The sequence below is a fragment of the Lissotriton vulgaris genome, chromosome 2_1 (genome assembly GCF_964263255.1).
Source record: "Lissotriton vulgaris chromosome 2_1, aLisVul1.2, whole genome shotgun sequence".
Lineage (NCBI taxonomy): Eukaryota > Metazoa > Chordata > Amphibia > Caudata > Salamandridae > Lissotriton > Lissotriton vulgaris.
In genome coordinates, this window is record NC_141687.1 from 17,749,643 (window position 1) to 17,772,618 (window position 22,976).

The 22,976-nt window shown below is 50.6% G+C and overlaps 1 protein-coding gene across 1 annotated transcript in view; it reads right to left on the reverse strand.

Moving 5' to 3' along the window:
- SLC4A3 (solute carrier family 4 member 3) overlaps positions 1–22,976 on the reverse strand; it is a 475,170-nt gene that overhangs the window by 225,740 nt on the left and 226,454 nt on the right. Inside the window, exon 9 of the mRNA XM_086958435.1 lies at positions 12,233–12,368. Coding sequence (XP_086814561.1) covers positions 12,233–12,368 — 136 coding nt within the window. The remainder of the gene's footprint in view (positions 1–12,232; positions 12,369–22,976) is intronic.

Below are 22,976 nucleotides of genomic sequence, written 5' to 3' on the forward strand. Positions count from 1 at the left end.
CAACACCAATGACATCCCGCCGTCGTAAGCCCTGTGTGACTCCCTCGCCACCTTCTTCCATTGTAAGATAGCAGACATCCATGACAGCTTCAACACCCAGACAGCCCCAACAGACAGCAACACAACAGACCCTCCGCACACCATCGACCACATACCCTTGCTAGCCTGGACCAGCGTGAGCGTCAATGACACCATCAAGACCATGAGCACAATCCACTCCGGCTCACCGTCAGACCCATTCCTGCATCACGTCTTCAACAAAGCAAGCAGCTCCATCGCACCCCACCTACGCATCGTCATCAATCCCTCCCTTGAGACTGCGACCTTCCCAGAGAGCTGGAAACACGCCGAGATCAACGCCCTACTCAAAAAACTCAAGGCAGACCCAAGAGACCTCAAGAACTTCCAACCCATCTCTCTGCTCCCCTTCCCGGCCTAGGTCATCGAGAAAACTGCTAACAGGCAGCTAACCTGATACCTCGAAGAGAACAGAATCCTGGACCCTTCCCAGTCAGGGTTCCGCAGCAACCACAGCACCGAGACCGCCCTCATCTCCGCCGCAGTCGACATCAGGAACCTGCTAGACAAGGGGGAGACCGCAGCACTCATCCTCCTAGACCTCTCCGCCGCCTTCGACACCGTCTGCCACCGCACACTACTCGCACGCCTCCAAGCCGCAGGGATCTGAGACAAGGCCTTGGAATGGACCACCTCCCTCCTCTCCGGCAGAACCCAGAGCGTCTGCCTCCCCCCGTTCCATTCTGAAGCCTCTGAGATCATCTGCGGCGTACCTCAAGGATCCTCCCTCAGCCCGACACTGTTCAACATTTACATGGCCCCGCTCGCACACGTCGCCCGACAGCACAACCTCAACATAATCTCCTATGCCGACGGCACTCAACTGATCCTCTCCACCACCAAGGACCCCATCACCGCCAAAGCCAAGCTCCATGAAGGAATGAAGGCAGTTGCCGACTGGATGAAGATCAGCTGTCTGAAGCTGAACTCGGACAAGACGGAGGTCCTCATCCTCGGCTCCAACCCGTCAGCCTGGGACGACTCCTGGTGGCCAACGGCACTTGGGGCAGCCCTAACCCCCACCGACCACGCACGCAACCTGGGAATCATCCTCGACTCAACGCTCTCAATGACCAAGCAAGTCAACGCCATCTTCTCCTCCTGCTTCAACACCCCCTGCATGCTCTGCAAGATCTACAGATGGATCCCGACAGATACAAGAAAGACAGTCACCCAGGCCCTCGTCAGCAGCAGACTCGACTACGGAAACGCCCTCTATGCGAGAGCCCCGACCAAGCTCATCAATCGACTACAACGCATCTAAAACGCCTCGGCACAACTGATCCTCGATGTACTACGACACCGCCACATCACCCCCCACCTGAGATACCTACACTGGCTCCCCCTCAACAAGAGGATATCCTTCAAGCTCCTCATCCACGCACACAAGGGACTCCACAAGACCGGCCCAGCCTACCTCAACAGACGTCTCTCCTTCTACACCCCCAACCGCCAGCTACGCTCTGCCGACCTCTCACTCGCCACCTTCCAGCGCATCCAAAGAACAACCACCGGCGGGAGATCCTTCTCCCACCTCACCGCCAAGACATCCTCCCACTTGGCCTACAACAGACCCAAGACCTGCGGACCTTCAGGAGGATACTCAAGACCTGGCTGTTCGATCAGTAGACCCCCCAGCGCCTTGAGACCCTCGCGATTATGTAGTGCGCTTGACAAATGACTGATTGATCGATTGATCGTTGGCATTGTCTAGTACCGGTAATTCCGATAGTACACTCGATCGTTGGCATGGTCTAGTACCGGTAATTCCGATAGTACACACGATCATTGGCATGGTTTAGTACCGGTAATTCCGATAGTACACGCAATCATTGGCATGGTTTAGTACCGGTAATTCTGATAGTACACAAGATCATTGGCATGTCTAGTACCGGTAATTTCGATAGTACACAAGATCATTGGCATGGTGGGTGCAAGACCTAAGGCACTTTATATCTGGTCAAGTGTGGCCATAGTTGAACCAAGGAAACAAAATCTATTCCGATTGTATTTAAAATGTAATATATCTGAAGTTGATGTGCTGATGTTTTCCGGTAATGAGTTTGTATGCTACAATCTTTATAAAATGTTTAAATCTTTTATAAGACTCTTTCAAATTCTTACAGTGAGGAGCAAGAACCAAGGCGTGCTCTTCATCTCTGTCCTCGTGTGCTTGTTGTAGTAGCACAGAAATGTTATATCTTTCCATTGCATATAAAATGCAATATAACACAAGTTGAAAAATTATTAATTTAGAAATGTTTTCACTAATGATTTGTTGTGCTATAATCTTTTTAAATTAATTAAATCTTTCTAAAACTATTTTAAGGTCTTACCTACGATGTAATGCAATTAATAAATAGATCTAAAGTCCTTTGTTATCTCACTTTGTTGATCTCAGTTGACATCTAAATCAATAAACTTGAATTGAACTGAAGTCCTGCCTCCATTATTGTATATGAGAGGGTGTTGCAGTACCAGTGGTTGGCCATGTGTGGTGCTGGACTTACTCCAGTTCCGAGCTGAGGACATTTACATCTGAAGTAGTTCTAGATGTGCAGTTACTGCATTGCAATGGTCTTGCCCTTTTGTGGGCAGGGGTTGTCCCTGCCAACACTCCTCCTTTCTCCCCCATAAGCCCCTCCCATTTTGTAGTAAGTATTCCCCATTTTTCAACCCCCTCCTGTCCCCCCAACATTCACTCCTAAACCATAGGCTTTCATGTGCGGAGATCTCCACATAGAAAGGACAAGAGAAGGTAGCCCGGGTCTCTGAATGTAGGTTTGTGGATTGCATGTTTTAGTACGAGTACTACTACTGCAGCTCTACTAAACAAACAACTGAATGCAGTTGTGAATAGCCCTGTAGACTCTACACCTGCAGATCAGCTTCTTCTAAGCACCACATCAGCGCCTAACCAGCTACCATGTGATTTTATGCAAAAAAAGTTGATGGACAAAATGCAGAACAATGTCATACATTCACCCCAGTACAGAGATCTGGGCTTAAATCCAATGTTTTTTGGTCACCATGCCATTCCAGTTTGAACCCAGCCATATGCAAATCAGTCTTGACCCTGCGTCCAATGGGAACAGTCCAGCCCGAACTGCCAGGCCTGGTACTCCCCGGACTGGAAACAAGCTTCCGAGGACCGGTTTCAGGCTTTCGCCCTCATGGCATAAATTAGACGGCCCCCGTTTCGACTCCAGACTTAAATCCTCTCGCCCCGACTGGCCTAGCAATCTGGAGGATACAGATAAAGACTACAGGGGGTGGATCAATAAGTCCTTAGATCACTTTATCCCTAAGAAAATGTCCCGGCCTAAACGCAAACAGTCGCATTTATGGTACTCCGAGTCACTAGCAATAGAAAAAAAGCACTGCAAGACTCTCGAGCGTACCTGGAGACGTTCTTATGACCCTCTTGCAAAGATCAGCTATAGATCTGCCACCAAAGCTTACCACAGACTCATAAAAAAAACAAAAGCCGCCTACTACACCAATTTGATTAACTCTAGCCCCAATCCCTCTAAAACCATTTTCTCCCTGATTAAAGATATGACCAAAGCACCTGAGGGAACGAACAGCACAATAGTCTCCGACTCGCAATGCGAAGATCTGGCCTGCTTTTTTTATCAACAAAGTAGAAGGGATCTATAATTCGTTAAACACCAGTAGGCCGGCTACGACCCTCAGCCAGGTTACAGGCCCACCTGACCTCCCCTACTCTCTTCAAACTCTTCCACTCCTCTCCCAGGCAGATCTCGAACTTCTGGCCTTAAAAGTAAAGTGTGGGTCGCCAGATGACCCGGTAAAACCTGAAACGTTCAGACTATTCCAGGACTCCATCCTGCTTGAGGGACGGGAGCTGATCGATAGATCGCTCCAGTCAGCTACAGTCCTCAGCTCTTGGAAACACGCCAAGGTCGTCCCCCTGTTGAAAAAACCCACCCTGGATCCCTCTCGGCCAGAAAATTTCTGACCCATCTCCCTTCTGCGTATCTGGCCAAGGTGACGGAAGCGTATGTGAACTCCACCCTGACCAGATACCTGGAAACCAATGGGATCCTGGACGAATCTCAAAATGGCTTCCGGGCTAACACAGCATGGAGTCTGCCCTCTTGGCAGTCACGGAACAACTGAGGGCCTCACAAGATCTGGGCAACACCTCAGTATTGATCCTACTGGATTTGAGCGCGGCATTTGACACGGTCTCCCATAAGATCCTGCTCAAACGACTCGGGGAGATCGGGGTCTGTGGCGGAGCTCTGGATTGGTTCGTGTCATTCCTATCTGACCGTTCGTTCCAGTTCCATGCCCCACCGTACTCATCCAGTAGGTTTCCTCTTAGCTGCGGTGTCCCTCGGGGTCTGCTCTCAACCCCACGCTGTTTAATGTGTACGTCCGCCCCTTGGCCCTGTTGGCCAGGGAACGGAAGATTAAATTAATCTCGTACGCAGACGACACGCAGCTTATCTTTTCCTTCTCTAATAATACAAATTTCAAGAAGATGTCCTAGCCATCTCAAGTTGGACGACAGAGAACTGTCTCCAACTCAACTCTTCTAAAACAGAGGTGCTCATGATCGGCCGTGACCCACAGAATAGGGATGACCACTGGTGGCCCCCTCTGTTGGGCTCATCCCCTATCCCGAAGAAGGAAGTCAAAAATTTGGGGGTCCTCATGGACAACTCACTCTCCTTTGGATCCCACACAAAAAAAAAGTGGGGGGCACTTGCTACGGCCGCCTTTGCTCCTTTAAGCCCATTCTGGGCTTCTTCAAGCCACCTACACGCCTGGTATTAGTCCAGTCCCTGGTCCTATCCCATCTGGACTATTGTAATGGCCTTATGCTTGGCACAAACCTGACGGTTACTAAAAGACTTCAAAGGGCTCAAAACGCAGCTGCCCACACTCTCTTTGCCTTGCCTAAACACTGTCATACCTCACACCTTTTACGACGTCTACACTGGTTGCCCATAAAACAAAGAATCCAATTTAAAACCCTCTGTCTAACTCATAAAATTCTACATGGCCATGGCCCTCAAATACTGCAGGGACTCTGTACCTTCTAGATCCCCACTCGTGCTCTTCCCTCCTCAGACCTCCATCTCGCCCTCACCATTAGGGTTCGCAGGAGCAAAGCAGGGATTCGATCGTTCAAGTCAATGGCTCCGTTGCTCTGGAACTCCATCCCCCCAGAGGTACGCGCCACAAAGGACCATCAGCTCTCCCGGAAACAAATTAAAACCAGGCTGTTCTCCTCCATTTAAGGATACCCAGCACTCCGGATGCCGGCCACACTGTTACTTTATGTCCTCCGCTGTGCTCTGTCGTCTGGCCTGTCTGCAAGCGCTGGGACGCCCTGTAGCTGGGGTAGCCATACGCTATATAAACATACTTAACATAACATAACATAACATAACATCAGCCAGGATAGCTTGATTCCAGCGGCATGGAGAGCACGGGACTCACGTGTGAGCATACCCGTCCCACTCGGGGTGACAAATGCAAAAACAACAGTTGATGGACAGAATGCAGAACAATGTCTTACACTCACCCCAGTACAGAGATCTGGGCCTAGATCCATCGTTTTTTTGCTCACCATGCCATTCCAGTTTGGACCCAGCCATATGCAAATCAGTCTTGACCCTGTGCCCCATGGGAACAGTCCAGCCTGAACTGCCAGGCCAGGTCCTCCCTGGACTGGAAACAAGCATCCTAGGACCGGTTTCGGGGTTTAAGCCTTTGTCTCCGTGTGCATTATGTGGTATTCCATGACTTGATGTCATTTGGAATTTATTCATGTCATTTAGAATTAGTCCTGGTCATTTAGAATGTTTTGGCTTGATTTTACTGCTGTTACTGAGAGGTCGATCCTGGGAGAACATCATCTCCTACCTGTGGTTGTTAAGCTGTCTTTCTTGATAATAAATCTCCTGGAACCTACATCTTGTGTGTTTGGATTTACCACACATTTAATGGCGACGATTGGGAGGAGATTTAAGAAGACAGCGTTCACACGTTTTTTTTTTTTAAGCTAAACTAAGCTTATATTTCTTCTTCAACTAAAGAAAAGCTCATCTGCGGCATACTTTGGGTATTTGTCAAATGAACTTGTCCGATTTGCCTCCACAAACGTAAGTTTGTTTTTCTTTCAACTAACTGATTGTGGATTTGTATTAAACCCTGCTCCTGCACAATGTTTTAATATTTCATCGTTTTGACGACCGCACTCATCCAGTGATGTTTCCTGCCATTGATTTGGGATTATTTCGCTGGATTTATCGGTCAAATACGCTTTCCGAAGCTGTTTTTTTTCAAAATACTTTAAGAAGTTTACCTCGAGCTCCTATGCTCCCAGAATTCGTTTGTTGCTCGGACTTCTTGCAGTGCATTCTGGGATACCGACGTCATCGCGCACTACTAAACGTTCACGGCGGCCATCTTTGTGAAGTCTGAAGTAGTTTTGATGCAAAAGTTTCATGTCCATTGAAAACTTATCGAGGAAAGAAACGTTTTTCTTCTAATTTATACAACGTTGTTATTTTCCTTTAAAACGCTTTGCTGCAAACATCCACGGTGATTTGCACACCTCTTCCCAGATCTTCAATTTAAAAAAAAAAGAAATTCTATATTAGCAAATCCACAACTACGGTGATTTGCACACCAATACTGTTATTACCATTTTTTTCTTCTATTTTTTTATCTTTATTTATTCACTTATATCGTTTCAAAATCAGTTTTTATTTTCAGAATGTCAAATATTTCTGCACCTCCTCATTTTCTTCAAGTTGCAGGTGATCCTAACATAGAATGGGATCTTTGCTACCCTATGTTTATTGCATATGTAGAGGTTTTAGAAAAAGATGGTTGTTCTGCAAAAAGGAAACTTGCTCTTTTGAGACATTGTCTTGGGGGTGCTGGGATTAAAGAATTTGATAATTTACCACCTTTAGAGGATGCTGGTGACATGGATGTTTTTGATAAAGCCGCTAAGCAAATGAAAATTCGCTTTGGTAGAAGAATAAATACTGTAATGGAAAGGTTCAAATGTTATTCTCGTGAGCAGAAAGCTGACGAAACTATTGAAGATTACGTTGCAGCATTACGTTCACTTGCTTGTACTTGTTCTTTTGAAACTATACCATACGAGCAAGTTCTTAGGGATCAAATTATGATGAAGACTAAAAGCAAAAAGATCCAAGAAAGTGGAGAAGTGTGGCTCAATGGTTAGAGCGGCAGACCCTGATGCAGAGGCCTAGCCTGGGACCAGGGTTCAATTCCCCGCCTCGGCGGATCTTGGGCTCAAAATTCCACTGACCTGATAATTCTCGCCTCTGTGCCTATTCCAATCATGGAGTCCCACTCTGCAACTCTGGGCAATAGCTTGCTTAATCTCCACAACTGCCCCCACAACGCTAAGGATGCCTGGCCTCCACCTTGGGGGTGCCCAGGAGTGGACACCTCACAGCAAAGCCAGGATGAGTAGTGCGCTATACAAGTATCAATTTGCAAGAAAGACTTTGGTTGGGAACCGAGACTACATTAGCTGCAGTAGTGAATATAGCAAAAGGTATAGAACATTCTGAAATATTTGTGTCTGAAATTAGAGGAAAAAATCAGAAGACACATGTTCCTGACGTAGAAGTAGCTCTTGTTAAAAGTCAATCTACTTCGAGTGTTTCAAGTAGTAAAACTATTTTCAAAAAGGAATATGTAAGAAATGCTAATGATAATAGATGTTTTGTGAAGAAGGGTACAATACTTTACTATAGATGTGGAAGTTCCAACCATGTGGGGAATTACAGAGGTTGTCCTGCTTGGGACAAAATCTGCGTAAAGTGTAAAAAAAAAGGGCATTTTGGTAATGTATGCAGATCAGGACAGAAAATCAATTACATATCTCCTGAAGAAGTAGAGGTTCTTAATAGTTTGAACTGTATACTCTCCGTTGATGAGTGTGTTCAAAAGAATTTTCCTTCTTGTACAATCTTTATGGATGATAAACCCGTTGAAATTTTTGTTGTTTCTTGTGCATGGTACACCATTATTAGCAAGAACATTTTGGAACAATTGTGGTACCAAAGAGAATTACTAAGTCCAGACATATATCCTGGTGGGTACACGGGACAAAAGATTGCTCTTGAGGGTTTTTTCTGGGCCAAGCTAACTTTCAAGTATTGGGACATCAGGGCAAAGGTTTATGTTGCTACTAAAGGGGTATCTATTCTTGGTTGGCCTCATCAGCGTGGTTTAGGAATTAAATTGGACCCTAATGCAGATCCTCCAGTTTATGTTGATGAGCCCCGTGTTGAAAAGTCAACAACTGATTCTATGGTGAATTTAACTCTAGATGTATCTAACAGTGTTAGTTTCACTAAGATGGTACTGGGAAAGTTTCCTGAAATTTTTAACGAGAAATTAGGAAAATATGTTGATTTTAAACACAAAATCATTTTGAACGATAACGCTGTTCCTGTTAGGCATAGAGTAAAAAATGTTCCTTTAGCTTATAGGCCTAAATTAAAGGAAATGTTGGATGATTTGGTCAAAAGGAACATAATTGAGCCAATCGAATCATCCCCTTGGGTTTCGCCTATTGTGATATCACTTAAGAGCTCAGGCGAATTTCGTTTATGTGCGGATCTTCGCAGTCTTAACAAAGAAATTTGGATAGATAAACACCCCTTACCAAATATACATGAGTTAATTGCTGCATGATCTGGCGCTACTGTCTTTTCTTCCATTGATTTAGCCAGTGCCTACCACCAAGTGGAGTTACATGAGGACTCCAGGAAGTTGACTGCATTTGTCACTCCAGAAGGGATGTTCCAATATTTACGTATGCCTTTTGGTTTGGCGAGTGCAGCCTCTGTTTTCCAGCGTCTTATGAAAGAGTTATTGATGGAATGCAAAGGGGCTATAGCTTTCCAAGATGACATTTTGATTTTTGGGAAAGACAACATTGAACATGATGAGAACTTAATTTCTGTCTTAGAAAAAGTTAGATCTAGGGGTCTTACGTTGAAACTTACTAAATGCAAGTTTAGACAAGACAAAGTTAAGTACTTAGGCCATGAAATTTCTAAGAATGGTATCAAACCGAAGGTTAACCATGTTCAGAATATTGTCAATGCTTCTGCACCTAAATCAAAAGAACAATTACTTTCTTTTAAAGGTTTGACTGAATTTTATGGTAAATTTGTAAAACATTACTCAGACATAGTACATCCATTGAGAACCTTACTAAAAAAAATGTTAAATTTGATTGGGGCAAGGAACAACAGGAATCTTTTGAAATTCTGAAGCGCAAAATTGTTGAGGCTCCATTTTTGAAGCCATATTCTGTGGGTAAGGAGTGCATTGTCTATGTTGATGCAAGCAATGTTGGCTTAGGTGCCGTGTTAATGCAAAAAGATAGATCTGGTGAGTTTGTTGTGTCGTATGCTTCTAGAGCCCTACGTGATGCTGAAAAGAATTACTCAACTTTTGAAAGAGAGTTACTTGCCTGTACTTGGGCATCTCAGCACTTTAGACAATTTTTGTGGGGAACAAAATGTTCTTTGAGAACTGATCACAAACCTTTGATCACTATGTTGTCTGCAGGTGGTGGAAGAGTAGTTACTGCTCGTTTAGCAAGGTTAGCAGCCAAATTACAAGAATATCTTTGTGAGGTTTTGTATGTCCCAGGACGGTTGAATGTCCATGCGGATTGTATGTCACGTTTTCCTGAGAGTGTAACCGTTGGTAAAAGTGTTGATTGTGATGGCGCATACTCGTTTGCAGATGTGAATGTGATTTTAAGTCAAGAGGGTTCTCTGGTCTTTTCCGAGAAAGATTGTTTAGAAGCTATGAAAAATGATGATGTTTTGAACCAGGTTAAGCAGTTCTTGATTAAGGGTTGGCCTGAGGAAAGGAAACTTTCCGGTGAATTAGTGTCATTCTACAAAGTCAGGAATGAATTGATGTTGAGTCAGAACATTATTGTCAGATCTGATAAAATTATCCCTCCTTTGAAGCTAAGGGAAACGATTTGCAAGTTAGCACATGAAGGACACATGGGTATGTCTACTACTAAAAGGAGAATTAGGGAACACTACTGGTGGCCTGGTGTTGATGCTATGGTGGATAATTGGGTCAGGAATTGTTCTCCTTGTTTGTTGAGTGACAAGTCTGTGAAGAGTGTTACCGTTGATATGACTCCCATTGAATATGCCAATGGTCCTTGGCGGAGACTAGCTATTGACATTATTGGACCTTTCAATTATCAATCTGGAAAAGAGTTGTTTGCTTTGGTCCTAATTGACTACTTCTCAAAATGGCCCGAGTTGAAAATTGTTGAAAGAACTTCTTCTGAGCATGTGATTGAATTTCTTGATGAAATATTTGCAAGGGAAGGTTTACCGGAGGTACTTATTTCGGACAATGGTCCACAGTTCATCAGTAACGAATTTGAAGATTTTCTTAGCAATTGTGGAATTGTACATAAAAGAACTTCAAACTACTTTCCACAAGCCAACGGCCAAGTTGAGAGGTTTAACAGGGTCATCAAGAAATCTTGCCAGTTGGCTGTGAAGAGTGATTTGAAGTGGAAGAAAGCTCTTCAAGCGACGTTGTTGACCTATCGTTTGTCTCCTAATTCGGTGACTGGTTTGTCTCCATTTGAGTTGTTACGTGGGAGGAAACCAGGTTCTCGACTTTTACCTTGGTGGTTGAAAGGTAATTCTTCTTATGAGGTGGATTTTAAAGAGTTGAAGGATAAAATCGGAAAATACCAGGAGAGGATGGTTCAACATACTTCCAAGAAGAAGTATAATTCTTGCAGAATAAAGGTTGGTGATCTTGTTCGTGTAAAATTGGGCGGATTATTACACAGGAAAGTATCTAGATGGTCTGATCCTGTCAAGGTCATTGAGGTTTTTAGCAAAGTTGTCAGAGTGGAAGGAGGGAAAATATGGAATTTGAGAAGGATCTCCTTATGTAAGACTACTGTTGTTCCTTTCACTCAAAAAACCACTTTGCCAGAAAAGTTTGTTTCAGATCACAATTCTGATGGCTTTTCTGGTACACATGAGGTATATGACAACTTAGAAAATAAGTTTGTAAATAATTCCGATGTTGTGATCAATTCTGATGCTAGACCTGATCCTTGTATTGAAGTTGACAACCGTTTATCGAATGTAGACTGTGAAGAAATGTCTTTAAGGCGCAGCGAGCGTGTAAAATGTGTTCCTTCAAAGTTTAAGGATTATTTTAGAACTTAACTCTTTACTTTTTTTTTTTTTCCACTTGGGGTTTTGTTTTTTTGTTGTTGTTTTTTTTTAAAAGGGGGGAGGTGTGTGTTATTCCATGACTTGATGTCATTTGGAATTTATTCATGTCATTTAGAATTAATCCTGGTCATTTAGAATGTTTTGGCTTGATTTTACTACTGTTACTGAGAACATCACCTCCTACCTGTGGTTGTTAAGCTGTCTTTCTTGAAAATAAATCTACCTGGAACCTACATCTTGTGTGTTTGGATTTACCACACATTACAATGTAAAATGTCAAATATCCCATCCCTTAAAATCTATTGCTTCATATGGAGAGCCCTGAGTTTCTCACAGAGATACGGAGAGGACTGAGTCTCTCAAATGCGCCATGGCAGCAGGGCGTCTCGCACAGCTACAGGGCTGCTGAGAAGCAATCAGCCTCTCAAACGGGGCGAGCAGTAGTTTTCTCACATACGGAGTCATGACACTTTCACAAACTGAAAGAAAGCCTGGTCTGCACGGTCCACACAGAGTCTTACAGTCAAAGGATTTTACCAGGAACACAGAGAGGCTGAGCCACTCTCAATGCTCAGAAGTGGTGGTATAGACTGATTAAATTATGTAAACAAAGAAAAGACTCTATGTCAGCTTTGATAGACTCCTATATTCAAGGAAAAGCCCCAGAATCAAATGCAGCAATGGGTAATAAAACGCAGCCTGGGAGAGGGAAAAACTCCCAGAAGTAGAAAAACTAACACCACAGAAGTGTAGTGTGACATACGCAAGAGAGAGAGCAGCATGCTGGGAGTTCTGGGAGGTTAACATTCTAGTTAGAAAGCCTTCCATCTACAGTCTCCCCTCGATCCCACATCTGGCCAGCTGTTGGACTGCCTCACCTGTGCTTCAGCAGCAGGGCTCGCAGGACGTTGGCCCTGTCCTCAGCTTGGATCTGGTCTGAGATCACCATGGTCTCCACCACCAGATGAAGGATCCCTTGAAGGGTGGTCTGCTCCAGGTCTAGAAGAACAGCCCCTGTGGAGGAGAAGAGAGAGGGACAGAAGGCTGAAGTAGAGGCTGATTGAGAGACCAACATGCGACAAGAAGAACCCGAGCAGCTGTTAGCACAAGGTATGTTCCCCTGGACTGTATGTAACAACCTGCAGAACCACAGTACACACCCAGGGCACATGTTTGAATCTGTACTCCTATTCCACTGTGTGATGTCTATCTTCATTACTCAGGCATGACGTCAGACCCTATGGAATATAGAACTTAGGATGTGAACAACGCTGAAGTCTTTCTGGCAGCTGCTGACCACGTTCTGATGGTTGAGGGTCTTATCATAACCCTCTTCTTGGGCCACATTTCTATGTAGGACCTCTTTATTACATGGATCTTTTACACTTGTTTACTTACCAGTGACAGGATGTCTGGGACCTTGACTCCTGCACCCTCTGGGCCCAGTATTGGTCCACAGTGACACCGGAGAGGCTCCGTTGAGCTTTGAGAAATGGTGATCTGTCTTTGGACCACAATGTAAACAAAGCCAGCATCCAATCGGACAGATGGCTAATAGAAGCTCGTGGCCAAAATGTTCCTTTCATCAAAAAAGCCACATGGACTTTGGGTGGTGAAAAAGCAATTCAAGAGGCTCGAGGGTCTCTGGCAAAAAAAACAATGCCCCCGGCTGTAAAATGAATTATAAGATGGCGCTCTAAGCTGATCACCAGTTTATCGCTCAATCTACACGTACTTACTTTACTCTGAGAATCGCCGCTGCTAATACATCGTCACGTGAAACTTTCCAAATTGTTAAGGCTCTCACGTCGCTATCTTCGGTCTCACCCAGGCCTCAGCCTCCAGAGATAGCTGCAATGCGCTGGCGTCCTTTATTGCTGAAAAATTAGAGATAATCCACAGTACCTTCCCCATGGAAGCAAGGTATCAGTCTCACTCAGAGATATGGCTTGACTCTGAGATGACCAGGGTCAAGCTGCAGCAACCCGGCCTCTTTCCACTGCTGCGTTGACCTCCCTTGGCTCTCCTGTTCAATCCGGTGCTTCGTGGATCTCACTTCCCCACCATCTTGGAGCCGGGATGCGAGGTCATCCAACCTGTTGTCGGTAAGTGATCACTCTCTCCCTGACCTCCGACTGCGTACTCAACACTGGAAACACGCCATGGGGGTCCCCTTACTAAAAAAGCCAATATTAGATCCATGAACACCTGAAAGTTACATCTCATTTCATTATGGCCCCTTTTTGGTAAATTGGTGGAAAAACATGTAAACAAACAGCTCTCTGGCCTTTTTGGAGGATAATGGGATCCTACAAGGAGCGCTGTCAGGTGTCCGCCCTTCCTCTAGCACAGAGGCTGCCATGCTGCTCGCCCCAGAATAAGGTAGATGGATTATGGACGAGGGCAACACCGCGGCCACTCTTATGCTCGATCTCAGTGCCGCCTTTGACACTGTTTCCCAGAATATCTTGATCAGGCGACTCTGTAATAAAGGCGTTAGTGGCAAAGCTTTGCGCTGGCTGGCCTCTTTCCTGCAGGGACGTGCTTTTCAAGTATCACAAAAACCGTCTCGGTCGTCAGTCTGCCCCTTGCGTCAAGGAGTGCCCGGCGCTCTGCATGGATGACTCCTCCCTTAGGATGGACCCGGGCTCTGCCTGGATGACTCCTCCCTTTGGATGGACCCGGGTCAGCGATGAATGACTCCTCCCTTAGGATGGACCCGCGCTCTGCATGGATGACTCCTCCCTTAAGATGGACCCGGGCTCTGCCTGGATGACTCCTCCCTTAGGATGGACCCGGGTCAGCGATGAATGACTCCTCCCTTAGGATGGACCCGGGCTCTGCGATGGATGACTCCTCCCTTAAGATGGACACGGGCTCTTCCTGGATGACTCCTCCCTTAGGATGGACCCGGGCTCTGCGATGGATGACTCCTCCCTTAAGATGGACCCGGGCTCTGCGATGGATGACTCCTCCCTTAGGATGGACCCGGGCTCTGCGATGGATGAATCCTCCCTTAGGATGGACCCGGGCTCTGCGATGGATGACTCCTCCCTTAGGATGGACCCGGGCTCTGCGATGGATGACTCCTCCCTTTGGATGGACCCGGGCTCTGCGATGGATGACTCCTCCCTTAGGATGGACCCGGGCTCTGCGATGGATGACTCCTCCCTTTGGATGGACCCGGGTCTGCGATGGATGACTCCTCCCTTAAGATGGACCCGGGTCTGCGATGGATGACTCCTCCCTTAAGATGGACCCGGGCTCTGCGATGGATGAATCCTCCCTTAGGATGGACCCGGGCTCTGCGATGGATGACTCCTCCCTTAAGATGGACCCGGGCTCTGCGATGGATGAATCCTCACTTAGGATGGACCCGGGCTCTGCGATGGATGACTCCTCCCTTAGGATGGACCCGGGCTCTGCGATGGATGACTCCTCCCTTAAGATGGACCCAGGCTCTGCGATGGATGACTCCTCCCTTAGGATGGACCCGGGCTCTTCGATGGATGTCTCCTCCCTTAGGATGGACCCGGGCTCTGCGATGGATGAATCCTTCCTGAGGATGGACCTGGGCTCTGCAATGGATGACTCCTCCCTTAGGATGGACCCGGGTTCTGCCTGGATGACTCCTCCCTTAGGAAGGACCCGGGCTCTTCCTGGATGACTCCTCCCTTAGGTTGGACCCGGGTCTGCGATGGATGACTCCTCCCTTAAGATGGACCCGGGCTCTGCGATGGATGAATCCTTCCTTAGGGTGGACCTGGGCTCTGCGATGGATGACTCCTCCCTTAGGATGGACCCGGGCTCTGCGATGGATGACTCCTCCCTTGGGAAGGACCTGGGCTCTGCGATGGATGACTCCTCCCTTAGGATGGACCTGGGCTCTGCGATGGATGACTCCTCCCTTAGGATGGACCCGGGCTCTGCGATGGATGACTCCTCCCTTAGGATGGGCCTGGGCTCTGCGATGAATGACTCCTCCCTTAGGATGGACCCGGGCTCTGCGATGGATGACTCCTCCCTTAGGAAGGACCCGGGCTCTGCGATGGATGACTCCTCCCTTAGGATGGACCCGGGCTCTGCCTGGATGACTCCTCCTTTAGGATGGACGAGGGCTCTGCCTGGATGACTCCTCCCTTTGGATGGGCCCGGGTCAGCGATGAATGACTCCTCCCTTAGGATGGACCCGGGCTCTGCGATGGATGACTCCTCCCTGAGGATGGACCCGGGCTCTGCGATTGATGACTCCTCCCTGAGGATGGACCCGGGCTCTGCGATGGATGACTCCTCCCTTAAGATTGACCCGGGCTCTGCGATGGATGACTCCTCCCTTAAGATGGACCCGGGCTCTGCGATGGATGACTCCTCCCTTAAGATGGACACGGGTCTGCGATGGATGACTCCTCCCTTAGGAAGGACCCGGGTTCTGCCTGGATGACTCCTCCCTTTGGATGGACCCGGGCTCTGCGATGGATGAATCCTCCCTCAGGATGGACCGGGGCTCTGCATGGATGACTCCTCCCTTAGGATGGACCCGGGTCTGCGATGGATGACTCCTGCCTTTGGATGGACCCGGGTCAGCGATGAATGACTCCTCCCTTAGGATGGACCCGGGCTCTGCGATGGATGACTCCTCCCTTAAGATGGACCTGGGCTCTGCGATGGATGACTCCTCCCTTAAGATGGACCCGGGCTCTGCGATGGATGACTCCTCCCTTAGGAAGGACCCGGGCTCTGCCTGGATGACTCCTCCCTCAGGATGGACCCGGGCTCTGCATGGATGACTCCTCCCTTAGGATGGACCCGGGCTCTGCCTGGATGACTCCTCCCTTTGGATGGACCCGGGTCAGCGATGAATGACTCCTCCCTTAGGATGGACCCGGGCTCTGCGATGGATGACTCCTCCCTTAAGATGGACACGGACTCTTCCTGGATGACTCCTCCCTTAAGATGGACCCGGGCTCTGCGATGGATGACTCCTCCCTTAAGATGGACCCGGGCTCTGCGATGGATGACTCCTCCCTTAGGATGGACCCGGGCTCTGCGATGGATGAATCCTCCCTTAGGATGGACCCGGGCTCTGCGATGGATGACTCCTCCCTTAGGATGGACCCGGGCTCTGCGATGGATGAATCCTCCCTTAGGATGGACCCGGGCTCTGCGATGGATGAATCCTCCCTTAGGATGGACCCGGGCTCTGCGATGGATGACTCCTCCCTTTGGATGGACCCGGGCTCTGCGATGGATGAATCCTCCCTTAGGATGGACCCGGGCTCTGCGATGGATGACTCCTCCCTTTGGATGGACCCGGGTCTGCGATGGATGACTCCTCCCTTAAGATGGACCCGGGTCTGCGATGGATGACTCCTCCCTTAAGATGGACCCGGGCTCTGCAATGGATGAATCCTCCCTTAGGATGGACCCGGGCTCTGCGATGGATGACTCCTCCCTTAAGATAGACCTGGGCTCTGCCTGGATGACTCCTCGCTTTGGATGGCCCGGGCTCTGCGATGGATGAATCCTCCCTTAGAATGGACCCTGGCTCTGCGATGGATGAATAATCCCTTAGGATGGACCCGGGCACTGCGATGGATGAATCATTCCTTAGGATGGACCTGGGCTCTGCGATGGATGACTCCTCCCTTAGGAAGGACCCGGGATGGATGACTCCTCCCTTAGGAAGGACCCAGGCTCTTCCTGGATGACTCCTCCCTTAGGATGGACACGGGCTCTGCGATGAATGACTCCTCCCTTAGGATGGACCCGGGCTCTGCCTGAATGACTCCTCCCTTTGGATGGACCCGGGTCTGCGATGGATGACTCCTCCCTTAGGATGGACCCGGGCTCTGCGATGGATGACTCCTCCCTTTGGATGGACCTGGGTCTGCGATGGATGACTCCTCCGTTAGGATGGACCCGGGCTCTGCGATGGATGACTCCTCCCTTAGGATGGACCCGAGCTCTGCGATGGATGACTCCTCCCTTAGGATGGACCCGGGCTCTGCGATGGATGAATCCTCCCTTAGGATGGACCCGGGCTCTGCGATGGATGAATCCTCCCTTAGGATGGACCCGGGCTGTGCGATGGATGACTCCTCCCTTAAGATGGACCCGGGTTCTGCGATGGATGACTTCTCTCTTAGGATGGACCCGGGCTCTGCGATGGATGACTCCTCCCTTAGGCTGGACCCGGGCTCTGCGATGGATGACTCATCCCTTAGGGTGGACCCGGGTTCTGCGATGTATGACTCCTCCCTTAGGATGGACCCGGGCTCTGCGATGGATGACTCCTCCCTTAGGATGGACCCGGGCTCTGCGATGGATGACTCCTCCCTTAAGATGGACACGGGTCTGCGATAGATGACTCCTCCCTTAAGATGGACCCGGGCTCTGCGATGGATGACTCCTCCCTTAGGATGGACCCGGGCTCTGCGATGGATGACTCCTCCCTTAAGATGGACACGGGTCTGCGATGGATGCCTCCTCCCTTAGGATGGGCCCGGGTTCTGCCTGGATGACTCCTCCCTTTGGATGGACCCGGGCTCTGCGATGGATGACTCCTCCCTTAAGATGGACCCGGGCTCTGCGATGGATGACTCCTCCCTTAGGATGGACCCGGGCTCTGCGATGTATGACTCCTCCCTGAGGATGGACCCGGGCTCTGCGATGGATGACTCCTCCCTTAGGATGGACCCGGGCTCTGCGATGGATGACTACTCCCTTAAGATGGACCCGGGCTCTGCGATGGATCACTCCTCCCTTAGGATGGACCCGGGCTCTGCGATGGATGACTCCTCCCTTAGGATGGACCCGGGCTCTGCGATGGATGACTCCTCCCTTAGGATGGACCCGGGCTCTGCGATGGATGACTCCTCCCTTAAGATGGACCCGGGCTCTGCGATGGATGACTCCTCCCTTAAGAGGGACACGGGTCTGCGATGGATGACTCCTCCCTTAGGATGGACCCGGGTTCTGCCTGGATGACTCCTCCCTTCGGATGGACCTGGGCTCTGCGATGGATGACTCCTCCCTTAGGATGGACCCGCGCTCTGCGATGGATGACTCCTCCATTAGGATGGACCCGGGTTCTGCCTGGATGACTCCTCCCTTTGGATGGACCCGGGCTCTGCGATGGATGACTCCTCCCTTAGGATGGACCCGGGCTCTGCGATGGATGACTCCTCCCTTAGGATGGACCCGGGTTCTGCCTGGATGACTCCTCGCTTAGGATGAACCCTGGCTCTGCCTGGATGACTCCTCCCTTTGGATGGACCTGGGCTCTGCCTGGATGACTCCTCCCTTAGGATGGACCCGGGTTCTGCCTGGATGACTCCTCTCTTTGGATGGACCCGGGCTCTGCGATGGATGACTCCTCCCTTAGGATGGACCCGGGCTCTGTGATGAATGACTCCTCCTTTAGGATGGACCCGGGCTCTGCGATGGATGACTCCTCCCTTAAGATGGACACGAGTCTGCGATGGATGACTCCTCCCTTAAGATGGACCCGGGCTCTGCGATGGATGACTCCTCCCTCAGGATGGACTCGGGCTCTGCGATGGATGAATCCTCCCTTAGGATGGACCCGGGCTCTGCGATGGATGAATTCTCCCTTAGGATGGACCCGGGCTCTGCGATGGATGACTACTCCTGAGGATGGACCCGGGCTCTGCGATGGATGACTCCTCCCTTAGGATGGACCCGGGCTCTGCGATGGATGACACCTCCCTTAGGATGGACCCGGGCTCTGCGATGGATGACTCCTCCCTTAGGATGGACCCGGGCTCTGCGATGGATGACTCCTCCCTGAGGATGGACCCGGGCTCTGGAATGGATGACTCCTCCCTTAGGATGGACCCGGGCTCTGCGATGGATGACTCCTCCCTTTGAATGGACCCGGGCTCTGCGATGGATGACTCCTCCCTTAGGATGGACCCGGGCTCTGCGATGGATGACACCTCCCTTAGGATGGACCCGGGCTCTGCGATGGATGACTCCTCCCTTAGGGTGGACCCGGGCTATGCAAAGGATGACTCCTCCCTGAGGATGGACCCGGGCTCTGGAATGGATGACTCCTCCCTTAGGATGGACCCGGGCTCTGCGAAGGATGACTCCTCCCTTAGGATGGACCCGGGCTCTGCGATGGATGACTCCTCCCTTAGGATGGACCCGGGCTCTGCGATGGATGACACCTCCCTTAGGATGGACCCGGGCTCTGCGATGGATGACTCCTCCCTTAGGGTGGACCCGGGCTCTGCGATGGATGACTCCTCCCTTAGGATGGACCCGGGCTCTGCGATGGATGACTCCTCCCTTTGGATGGACCCGGGCTCTGCGATGGATGACTCCTCCCTTAGGATGGACTCGGGCTCTGCGATGGATGACTCCTCCCTTAAGATGGACCCGGGCTCTGCGATGGATGACTCCTCCCTCAGGATGGACCCGGGCTCTGCGATGGATGACTCCTCCCTTAGGATGGACCCGGGCTCTGCGATGGATGACTCCTCCCTTCGGATGGACCCGGGCTCTGCGATGGATGACTCCTCCCTTTGGATGGACCCGGGCTCTGCGATGGATGACTACTCCTGAGGATGGACCCGGGCTCTGCGATGGATGACTCCTCCCTTAGGATGGACCCGGGCTCTGCGATGGATGACTCCTTCCTTAGGATGGACCCAGGCTCTGCGATGGATGACTCCTCCCTTAGGATGGACCCGGGCTCTGCGATGGATGACTCCTCCCTTAGGATGGACCCGGGCTCTGCGATGGATGAATCATTCCTTAGGATGGACCTGGGCTCTGCGATGGATGACTCCTCCCTTAGGATGGACCCAGGTTCTGCCTGGATGACTCCTCCCTTAGGAAGGACCCGGGCTCTTCCTGGATGACTCCTCCCTTAGGTTGGACCCGGGTCTGCGATGGATGACTCCTCCCTTAAGATGGACCCGGGCTCTGCGATGGATGAATCCTTCCTTAGGATGGACCTGGGCTCTGCGATGGATGACTCCTCCCTTAGGATGGACCTGGGCTCTGCGATGGATGACTCCTCCCTTAGGATGGACCTGGGCTCTGCGATGGATGACTCCTCCCTTAGGAAGGACCTGGGATCTGCGATGGATGACTCCTCCCTTAGGCTGGACCCGGGTCTGCGATGGATGACTCCTCCCTTAGGATGGACCCGGGCTCTGCGATGGATGACTCCTCCCTTAGGATGGACCCGGGCTCTGCGATGGATGACTCCTCCCTTAGGTTGGACCCGGGCTCTGCGATGGATGACTCCTCCCTTAGGATGGACTCGGGCTCTGCGATGGATGACTCCTCCCTTAAGATGGACCCGGGCTCTGCGATGGATGACTCCTCCCTCAGGATGGACCCGGGCTCTGCGATGGATGACTCCTCCCTTAGGATGGACCCGGGCTCTGCGATGGATGACTCCTCCCTTCGGATGGACCCGGGCTCTGCGATGGATGATTCCTCCCTTAGGATGGACCCGGGCTCTGCGATGGATGACTACTCCTGAGGATGGACCCGGGCTCTGCGATGGATGACTCCTCCCTTAGGATGGACCCGGGCTCTGCGATGGATGAATCCTCACTTAGGATGGACCCGGGCTCTGCGATGGATGACTCCTCCCTTAGGATGGACCCGGGCTCTGCGATGGATGACTACTCCTGAGGATGGACCCGGGCTCTGCGATGGATGACTCCTCCCTTAGGATGGACCCGGGCTCTGCAATGGATGAATCCTTCCTTAGGATGGACCTGGGCTCTGCGATGGATGACTCCTCCCTTAGGATGGACCCGGGCTCTGCAATGGATGAATCCTCGCTTAGGATGGACCCGGGCTCTACGATGGATGACTACTCCTGAGGATGGACCCGGGCTCTGCGATGGATGACTCCTCCCCTAGGATGGACCCGGGCTCTGCGATGGATGACTCCTCCCTTAGGATGGACCCGGGCTCTGCGATGGATAACTCCTCCCTTAGGATGGACCCGGGCTCTGCAATGGATGAATCCTTCCTTAGGATGGACCTGGGCTCTGCGATGGATGACTCCTCCCTTAGGATGGACCCGGGCTCTGCAATGGATGAATCCTCACTTAGGATGGACCCGGGCTCTGCGATGGATGACTACTCCTGAGGATGGACCCGGGCTCTGCGATGGATGACTACTCCTGAGGATGGACCCGGGCTCTGCGATGGATGACTCCTCCCTTAGGATGGACCCGGGCTCTGCAATGGATGAATCCTCGCTTAGGATGGACCCGGGCTCTGCGATGGAGGACTCCTCCCTTAAGATGGACCCGGGGTCTGCCTGGATGACTCCTCCCTTAGGATGGAACCGGGCTCTGCGATGGATGACTCCTCCCTTAGGATGGAACCAGGCTCCGCGATGGATGACTCCTCCCTTAGGATGGACCCGGGCTCTGCGATGGATGACTCCTCCCTTAGGATGGACCCGGGCTCTGCCTGGACCACTAAACATGTTTCTATCATGTTGGCAACAAGGGTAGAGAGAGGAGAGATGCTGTTTATCTTCAACCTTAGGGTCAAGACTTTTATTTTGAGATGAGTTTCACTAGTAGGGAGAACACTACACAAAGGACAGAGGGGCCTGGGCAGCGTGAGCTCTTGCTTCCTGTGCCGGGGGACAGAGCTTGGCTGGATCATGGGTTCCAGTTGTGCCATTGGGCCTCGGTGGGGCTGGGGCTAATGATGGCCATCACTGTTGATGCGTTCGGACCCGCTCTGCTCTGGCCAAGGTGCTCAGGATGCGGTCTGAGCATGAAGGGCGAAGGAGAGAGCTCTGGCTTCAGGGTCCCATGACCTGCTGGTGACCAGTGAGGACTGGAGGAACCAGAGAGGATCTGCATCGGACGTACGCAGCTGAGGGTGAGCATCGAGCACTGGTATTAGAAGCCCTTTTGTCCACCATGGACAACCATGGAAGACCTCCTGCAACTCCTCGTTCAGTGAAGGGAGCTCTGGGGAGTGGCCCACAAACTGCTACTTACATCTCCTGCGCAGCGCAAGTTGGGACGAGTGGCCTGCGCTGCAGAACAGGGCAGTGCTGCTCACCATGCCACAACCTCAAAGCTTGCCCCTCCAGGTAAGGGCCTGGCCCAGAGGCTCGTGCAGACAGTGTTGGCATCAGCTTTTCACCCATGGATGAGAGCATGAGTCAGTGCTTCTGCCCTCATTGAGTCTTCGTGCCAGCGGGAGGGGGCAGCGCTTTTAAGGGTGGGCGTGATGCCCATCACTGGGATCTGCCCTTGGTCTCCTGGGACATTGGCATACCAATAGCCCTGCGGTGCTGGGGCCCCAAGCTCCAGGGGCCCCCTCCAGCCCTGTACATGGGCCCCTGGCCTGAGAGCTCCAGACTGGCTCCAGAGCATGGGGGCCCCTCCATGTACTTTGAACGGGGCCCCTTCAAGTTACAGCACTGTCCATGGATGGATTGGTTTCCGACCTTCGGACAGTGGAAATAGAATGAAATAAAGGAGTTTTGTGACCTTCGGCCTGTGTTGTTCTCCTCCTGTGAGCCTCAGAGCAGCCTTCAGTCTGGTCTGTGAGGCCCAGAAAAGCCTGCGTTGAACCCTCAAACGTCTGCAGCAAGGGGCG